The 9,610-nt window shown below is 45.3% G+C and overlaps 1 protein-coding gene across 1 annotated transcript; it reads right to left on the reverse strand.

The window, feature by feature from the left end:
• Positions 1–6,023: 6,023 nt before the first annotated feature.
• LOC109758659 (pentatricopeptide repeat-containing protein At1g02150) lies at positions 6,024–8,704 on the reverse strand. The gene is made up of 2 exons (XM_020317525.4): positions 8,268–8,704; positions 6,024–7,514 (listed from the first exon to the last, which is right to left on the reverse strand). The coding sequence occupies exons 1-2, from the start codon at positions 8,643–8,645 to the stop codon at positions 6,357–6,359; spliced, it is 1,536 nt and encodes a 511-aa protein (XP_020173114.1). The 5' UTR covers positions 8,646–8,704; the 3' UTR covers positions 6,024–6,356.
• Between the last annotated feature and the right edge of the window lie 906 nt (positions 8,705–9,610).

Here is a 9,610-nt window from a genome sequence, read left to right on the forward strand (position 1 = left end):
TGATGATTGTTTTGAGATATGGAGGTAGTGATATTAAAGTTGTGCTAGTTGAGTAGTTGTGAATTTGAGAAATACTTGTGTTGAAGTTTGCAAGTCCCGTAGCATGCACGTATGGTAAACGTTATGTAACAAATTTGAAACATGAGGTGTTCTTTGATTGTCCTCCTTATGAGTGGCGGTCGGGGACGAGCGATGGTCTTTTCCTACCAATCTATCCCCTTGGGAGCATGCGCGTAGTGCTTGGTTTTTGATGACTTGTAGATTTTTGCAATAAGTATGTGATTTCTTTATGACTAATGTTGAGTCCATGGATTATACGCACTCTCACCTTTCCATCATTGCTAGCCTCTTCGGTACCGTGCATTGCCCTTTCTCACATTGAGAGTTGGTGCAAAATTCGCCGGTGCATCCAAACCCCGTGATATGATACGCTCTTTCACACATAAACCTCCTTATATCTTCCTCAAAACAGCCACCATACCTACCTATTATGGCATTTCCATAGCCATTCCGAGATATATTGCCATGCAACTTTCCACCATTCCGTTTATCATGACACGTTCATCATTGTCATATTGCTTAGCATGATCATGTAGTTGACATAGTATTTGTGGCAAAGCCACCATTCACAATTCTTTCATACATGTCACTCTTGGTTCATTGCATATCTCGGTACACCGCCGGAAGCATTCATATAGAGTCATACTTTGTTCTAGTATCGAGTTGTAATCATTGAGTTGTAAATAAATAGAAGTGTGATGATCATCATTTTTAATAGAGCATTGTGGGACAATGCTACTATCCTTTTACCACACTTGTGCTTCAAAGTAGTACCATGATCTTCATGATAGAGAGTCTCTTGTTTTGTCACTTTCATATAACTATTGGGAATTTTTCATTATAGAACTTGGCTTGTATATTCCAACAATGGGCCTCCTCAAGTGCCCTAGGTCTTCGTGAGCAATCAAGTTGGATGCACACCCACTTAGTTTCTTTTGTTGAGCTTTCATACATTTATAGCTCTAGTGCATCCGTTGCATGGCAATCCCTACTCCTTGCATTAACATCAATCGATGGGCATCTCCATAGCTCATTGATTAGCCTCGTTGATGTGAGACTTTCTCCTTTTTTTTTCTTCTCCACATAACCCCAATCATTATACTCTATTCCACCCATAGTGTTATATCCATGGCTCACGCTCATGTATTGCGTGAAGGTTTATAAAGTTTGAGATTACTAAAGTATGAAACAATTGCTTGGCTTGTCATCGGGGTTGTGCATGATGAGAGCATTCTTGTGTGACGAAAATGGAGCATGACTAAACTATACGATTTTGTAGGGATGAACTTTCTTTGGCCATGTTATTTTGAGAGGACATAATTGCTTAGTTAGTATGCTTGAAGTATTATTATTTCTATGTCAATATGAACTTTTATCTTGAATCTTTGATCTGAATATTCATACCACAATTAAGAAGAATTACATTGAAATTATGCCAAGTAGCATTCCACATCAAAAATTCTGTTTTTATCATTTACCTACTCAAGGACGAGCAGGAATTAAGCTTGGGGATGCTTGATACGTCTCCAACGTATCTATAATTTTTGATTGCTCCATGCTATATTATCTTCTATTTTGGACATTATTGGGCTTTATTATTCACTTTTATATTATTTTTGGGACTAACCTATTAACCGGAGGCCCAGCTGAGAATTGTTGTTTTTTTTTGCCTATTTTAGTGTTTCGCAGAAAAGGAATATCAAACGGAGTCCAAACGGAATGAAACCTTCGGGAACGTGATTTTTGGAACGAACATGATCCAGGAGACTTGGACCCTGCGTCAAGGAAGCTTCCAGGAAGCCACGAGGTAGGGGGGCGCGCCTACCCCCCCCCCCCCCAGGCGCGCCCTCCACCCTTGTGGGCCCCACGTTGCTCCACCGATGTACTCCTTCCTCCTATATATACCTACGTACCCCCAAACGATCAGATACGGAGCCAAAAACCTAATTCCACCGCCGCAACCTTCTGTACCCACGAGATCCCATCTTGGGGCCTGTTCCGGAGCTCCGCCGGAGGAGGCATCCATCACGGAGGGCATCTACATCAACACCATAGCCTCTCCGATGAAGTGTGAGTAGTTTACCTCAGACCTTCGGGTCCATAGTTATTAGCTAGATGGCTTCTTCTCTCTTTTGGATATCAATACAATGTCCTCCCCCTCTCTCGTGGAGATCTATTCGATGTAATCTTCTTTTGCGGTGTGTTTGTTGAGACCGATGAATTGTGGGTTTATGATCAAGTTTATCTATGAACAATATTTGAATCTTCTCTGAATTCTTTTATGTATGATTGGTTATCTTTGCAAGTCTCTTCGAATTATCAGTTTGGTTTGGCCTACTAGATTGACCTTTCTTGCAATGGGAGAAGTGCTTAGCTTTGGGTTCAATCTTGCAGTGTCCTTTCCTAGTGACAGTAGGGGCAGCAAGGCAAGTATTGTATTGTTGCCATCGAGGATAACAAGATGGGTTTTTTATCATATTGCATGAATTTATCCCTCTACATCATGTCATCTTGCTTAAGGCGTTACTCTGTTCTTATGAACTTAATACTCTAGATGCATGCCGGATAGCGGTCGATGTGTGGAGTAATAGTAGTAGATGCAGGCAGGAGTCGGTCTACTTGTCTCGGACGTGATGCCTATATACATGATCATACCTAGATATTCTCATAACTATGCTCAATTCTGTCAATTGCTCAACAGTAATTTGTTCACCCACCCTAAAATACTTATGCTCTTGAGAGAAGCCACTAGTGAAACCTATGGCCCCCGGGTCTATTTTCCATCATATTAATCTCCCGACAACAAGCTATTTCTTTTGCCGTTTTTATTTTGTTTATTTTACTTTGCATCTTTATCACAAAAATACCAAAAATATTATCCTATCAGATCTCACTCTCGTAAGTGACCGTGTAGGGATTGACAACCCCTTATCGCGTTGGTTGCGAGGATTTATTTGTTTGTGTAGGTGCGAGGGACTTGCGTGTAGCCTCCTACTGGATTGATACCTTGGTTCTCAAAAACTGAGGGAAATACTTACGCTACTTTGCTGCATCACCCTTTCCTCTTCAAGGGAAAACCAACGCAGTGCTCAAGAGGTAGCAGCGCGCCAAATGTCGGATGTGGGGTTCCGGCAAACCCTTAAGGTTCGAACACTGGGGTGCGCGCGAAGTCTTTCCCTCCTACCGATCTACGCCCTAGCTCGCTAAGATCTCGCGGACGAACTCGACGAACTCACAACACAAAGAGGCACGAGATTTATACTGGTTCGGGCCACCGTTGTGGTGTAATACCCTACTCTAGTGTGGTGGTGGTGGTGGATTGCCTCTTGGGCTGATGATGAACAGTACAGAGGGAAGAACAGCCTCCTGAGGTTGAGGTGTTCTTGTGCTTGGTGACTTAGCGGGTGAGAGCTGGGTGAACTGCTCGATGCCCCTACGGTGGTGGCTAGCTCTACTTATATAGGCCCTGGTCCTCTTCCCAAATATTGAGCGGGAAGGGAGCCAACAACGGCGGGCAAATTTGAAGGAGGACAGCTAGTACAAGCTATCCTGACAAATGTGCCGAACTCAGCGATGTAAAGATCAAACAGCAAGGCACCAAGAGATAGCACTAAGGGGCGGTGGTCAGGGCTCCCCAAGAACATGCTCTCATCCAGCTTAAGAATGGCAATCACGCATTACCCCAAGCACGCTCGAGACCCCGACCTCTATGATTTCAACAACAACGAAGATAACTCAATAGCCAAGCGGGTGCACGGGGCTGGACCCGACACCGAGCACCTTCGATTCCTGCAAGCACTAGCTCTGCTCCAGCGGGCCTTCTAGGGGCCTGCCGACTGACGAGACAAACATGTGCATGTAATGCGAGGCTGATAAGCCTACAACGACCCATGTCCCATAGGAGGCAATGATGATGGCTTCGCATGTCGGTTCACATCATCCCAAGCGGTAAGGCATGTTGCATGTCGTCATTGACCTCATCACTAACACCATCCTCACAAATTGTTGAAGCGTCCGCGAAGACACGATTCCACCTTCACCACTTGAAATGCAGCGCCCATCAGAGGCTCGTGCCTCACAGAAACGCCAAACTTCCCCTGCCACATGAATAGCAACGCTCATCGGAGTGTTCGCGGAAACACCACACATGGTGCACTAGAGAAATCCAAGAAAAAACCAGAAAAGTTTGCTTTTTGGCTGATATGGAAGTAAAGAAGGTTCAAATACATTGCTTCCATTTGTTAGGCAACGACTAAGGTTGGGCGTGTTGGCTAGTGTGCTTGGTATACACCTAGAGATCATCAGTTTGCCCCCTCCCAACACTTTATTTTTCTCGCCCACGTCTCGAGGCAACGTGCGGGCTAGCCTATCAGGGCGTGCGGGCTGCTGACAGTCATGTGATCCAGATCGAACGGCAATCGAAGTGTTCGGTTGTAACGCAAGAAGTAGAAGAGAAAAGATAGGTCAACTCTATTGAGGCGATCATATGTTTTCGGGTCAAGTAGCTCCTTGCCACCGCAAAAGGATTTGGAAAGGAAAAGTATGGTACAAACAGCAAAATTATGTAGTACGAAGAGCATTTGTGGTGCTTATACAACGGAACCAAGCTCGTGCGTGTCTTTGGGGAACACAGTAACTTCACATGATTCCAGTGTGAACTTCATGCAACATCACATCATATTACCAGAAAAGGACCCCCCATTTTCCAAAATGCCTAACGATTGACATCAAAGCAAGCAAAGCATGCCCTCGGCGCGCCATGGGGACACAAGGGATTGTAATGCTCTCTGAATTCTAAAATACGTTTGCTCCACGACACTATAATTCCAACAGGCATTACAACTAACAGATCCCTAAAATCCAAAATACAGTACGCTTCTTCGACGTCTCTTTTCCCTTTACCAGTGCGTGCGTGCGTGGGTGGTTGTTGATTAGTTGTTGGGTAGAGTTTAACAGCAGCCCAACCGGAAGGCATCCTGAGCTGCACTGCACGCTTGGCTGTCCCTAGCATTGGCACTGCCACTGACTCGCTCTCGGCTTACTTGGGGTGGCACAGACGTGTCAAATTGCCTATCAGCACGACGTTGAAAGCGTACCCAAACATAGAACAGTCATTTCTCTTCCCAAACTCCTCGGATGATGGGAGTGCCGATCACGTCTGCTTATAGAGGGTCAAACGGCCATGATTATTCTTAGTATATCTTACAGGTTGTCTTAATCACGTTGTCCATGACGGGATCACAGTAATAACTGTACTCCAGCTTGCAAGCTGAACCGAGACCTCTTTCGGAGATGACAAACAGTCGGTGACGTTTGAGTAAAGCGAGCAATGGCTGTGGCTGGACTCCTTTAATTTTCCGCCTTTTGAGCTCACTCTTTGCCCGTCACCTAGCTGTGAGCGAATCTGGCCATTAGTTTAGTCAGTGCGTGCGTGCTGCATCCTGGATGCAACCACCCACCTTCCTGCAGCTGCAGCCCCTCCAGTGACCCCGCACATATTATTATTATTATTACAAGAAATCCACGATCAGATAACTGCTTTTCTCAAGGAAATAGGTCATCTACCGGCAAGGGGGGGGCTCCGGGTGGTCTGGCCTGTTCATCCGCAACTGTCATGGCTTCAATATCTGCACAACAGATGTACCAATCAGAAATAAACATGCCGATGATTCGAACCGACAAATGCAGATCGACAGCTTGAGCTGTAGCACTTCATACTTTGAAAGCTGTATAGAAAAGGGGGGCAACGTGCAAGCGTCAAGCTAACCCCCTCAATCCCGATAACAACGAGAAATGGCGGAGATAATGAGATTTCCAGTCATGCATCTTCTGCTACTCTGATCCACCTGCTAGTGCTAGGTACTCAAGCAAAGCCCACATGCAACATAAGCAGTGCAGCTTATAACAAAGGCAGTGAACAAGAACAAAAAATAAATAAAGGTGACTGAAAATGAACGCTTCCATGGAGAAGGCACGATTAACTCCTCGATGGTAATGTCGATGTACATGTAGAAAGTACAAAGGAACCTGGTAAACGGCCTCCTCTTGATGATCTGAGAATTTCTAACTGAACTAAGTGGTCAGAAAGAAGGCAGACCTATAATCTATGTACCTTATATTGTCCAATTTTGTGTAGGGAAACAACTTATAAAATGCACCTAACCGCTCTGGAATGAAAAGAAGTACAGAGCCGTACCACATGAACTCTCAAGCAGGGGTTCTTCCAACATTCAGATTACAAGAAGTGTTCAAGGGCTATTTACTAATCATATCGTATCGTTGGTGTCCGTCCATCATCACGTGCCCGCAACCGCCAAAGCATAGGTGTCAAACAATGACTTGTACTCTTCGTTCTCAGCACACCCTCTACTTCTGAGTAAACTCATTAACCTGTCGACACTCTCCGTGTCGTTCTTCTCCTTGAAATATGCCAGGAGACTCTCAACATTGGTTGGTCTTGGTCTCCATTTACTAGCACTTTTAACTGCAGTGGCTTTCTCCAAACATGACAGAGATTCAGCAAACTGATTGTCCTTCAGATACGCCGTGGCAAGGATTTCCCAGGTATTTGGTTTGGGGTTCCCACCTTTCTCAACAAATCTGTTCAGAGTTTGCTCAGCCTTCACAACAAAACCTTCTCTAGAATACCATGCTAATAAAATGTTCATAGTCTTCGGATCGAAACTAGAACTTTTGGATGCCCATTCTTCATATAGAAGTTCAGCTCCCTCTATATCTCCTAGCCTAACAAGGGCAGACAGTACCTCCTGGTAACCCAGGTTATGAATTGTCTTGAAAGTTGCTTTGTACCAATTCCAAATGCGGTAGACTTCTTCTTTCTTCTGAAGATGGCTATAGAGTGTGATGAGAAAATGGAAACATTTTTTATCCCTACCTGTTGCTCGCTTCTCAGCTTCTTTCAGGCATTCTTCTGCCTTCTCAAAGTTCTCCAGCTTGATATGCATGCTAGCAAGTGTGGTATAAGTAGTCCAGTTGGCAACAACGGACTCATCAGCAATCATCTGGTTAAAGACTCGTTCCATTGCATCAGCGTCTTTCATAGCTGCACAGCACTTTATCCAAATGTTGTAAGTGCAGACATCAAAGGCGATATTTCTTTGCTTCATCTCATCAGTAACTGTAGACACTTTCTCAGGCTCTGCAACATCCACGTAAAAATTCATCAACACATTAAAAGGTAATGTGTCAGTTGCAAACGCCTTTTTCCTCATCTGCTCAAATGTGTATTCTGTTTTCTCTTTCATCCTAGCTTGGGCATAAACATTGAGAAGAGACCCATATGTTCGCTTGTCTTTCAGTGGGTCAGGAAGTTTTTCAAAGTATTCTTCAGCATCTGGAACACCACGTACTTTTGCAATCAGATCTAACTGGATCGCCATATCACTAGATGAAAGCGAAAATCTATCCCTTCGATCAGTCATCCAATCATAAACCTGTACATGACAGAGAAAAAACTTGATGAGAACCCATATGACTAGTAGGATTAGCCATCAAAAGGCACCCAGACAATAGCAAGAAAGGATGTCCAAACGCTTCATACACTATCACTATCGAAGGGTCGTTAAGGGTATTGAACTACTGTTCCTCACACTAAGTAATTAATGTCAGATCAGATAAACAGCAGCTACCTTTCCAGTTAGCTTCCAATTCACGATAAACTGGCACATTAAACCTTGCCTGAAATGGAGCAGGTCCAATTATGTTTATCTTTATCTCAATGTGGTTGCATATTTGTTTGATCATCCTTTGAGCAATGAATTCCTCAACATACACCGGATAATCTGCTCAAAGTATCAGCAGAGTAATTCCGATTTAAGTCCGACCTCGGCAATTAGATTTGCCGCACAAAATGTACTAGCATACTCAAGTGACACTAAATTTCAGTCTAAATAGTGCTCCAACTACCACCAAGAATTTCAACACTATCTGCCGCACACACTAGATACAAAATTTCATAAAATTTGCAGCACCGAAGCGAACGTAATTACACAAGCAACCATAAAACAACGCATCGTTAGTTAATTTCTGTGGCTGGCATACGCATAGGCATAGTGTTCAGTTAATGTTACCAACATTAGCCTCTGAATCCGAACGAAACTGAGTCGCTGGATCACTCATCAAGCATTCAAGCAGCGACAGAGTCGAGGTTCAATAGATCTCCGAGAGACGGGACCAGGAACGGTTACCTCGAGCGCGAGGTTGAACCGGCGGAACTTGCGGAGCTCCCTGGCGATGCGGCAGAGCTCCCACTTGTCGAGGCGGCGCTCGCCCTCGTCCCAGTCCGCCAGCGTCCGCCCCACGGGCCGGCCGCCGTGGCCCACCGCCACGCGCCGGTACAGGCTGCTCCACCGCAGCGCCGGGCGCCGCTCGAAGTCCACCGTCCCGTAGCTGTGCACATTCGCCACCTGCTGCCCGGCCAACGATGACGACGACGCCGGCAGCGACTGGGCCGAGGAGGACGCGCACCGGACCGTGAACGCAGCAGCGACACCTACGCTCGGCAGCCGCGGAGAGGGGCGGGACGGGGCCCTGGAGGAGGGGGGGAGGAGGTGGTGGAGCAGCATGGCGGCACCGGCTGTGGAGCTTTGCGTGCGGGTGGGAAGGGCGAGAGGGGAGAGGGGATAAGATGGAGCGGAGTGGGGTTCCGGCTCACGCTTTGAGATTCGTGCGCGCGGATCGGAGGATCCGGGCCCCACTGCTCGCCGCATTCGATCTTCCCGCGCAGATTTGTATTTGTGGGCCGTGGTTGGCCCATTAGTCAGTCCGTGTTGGCTCTTCTTTCTCTGAACTATCTGAATTTGCTCCCTTGCAAACCTGGTTCTTTGCAGCCTAAAAATAAGGCAACTGGTTCATTGCTTATTTCGTTATTCCAACCACTTGTAGATGTAGAAGTTAGTTGGAAACATGTACTAGTACGGTACTAACTTTTAATGAGAAATGTATATATGTGAACAGCCACGGTTTGATCTTATCGCGCACCTGATCAGACGCCATTCAACCATGAAGGAGGAGCGAGATCGGCGGGAGGAGGGAGGAAGAAAGGATGCTGACCGGCGATCTTTTTGCTCAAAAAAATTTCTGAATCTGCTCCCTTGCAAACCTGGTTCTTTGCAGCCTAAAAAAAACTGGTTCATTGCGAAAGTGTCTTTCTGCTCCCGAGCTCAAATGAGATCGGTGAACAGTAAAATAAAAAAAATCGAAAAAATTCAAAAATTCCAAAAAAGAATTGAGAGAAACATTGACAAAAGTTCTAAGCGCTTGCAAAAAATCATTATAGAATCACATTCCTGTAAGGCGTGGAAAAAAAACAAATTCAGTGCTCCAAAATGCTTTTGAAAGTAGCATTTTCAGAGTAGCGATTTTTTTTGCCACGCCTTTTAGGAATGTGATTTCATAACGAATTTTTGCAAGCACTTAAAACTTTTGTCAATGTTTCACCCGAGCTCATTTGAGCTCGGGTGCAGAAACCTGCGTCCGGTTCATTGCTTCTTTCATTATTCCAACCACTTGTAGATGTAAGTTAGTTGGA

Source organism: Aegilops tauschii, chromosome 2 (assembly GCF_002575655.3).
Source record: "Aegilops tauschii subsp. strangulata cultivar AL8/78 chromosome 2, Aet v6.0, whole genome shotgun sequence".
NCBI lineage: Eukaryota > Viridiplantae > Streptophyta > Magnoliopsida > Poales > Poaceae > Aegilops > Aegilops tauschii.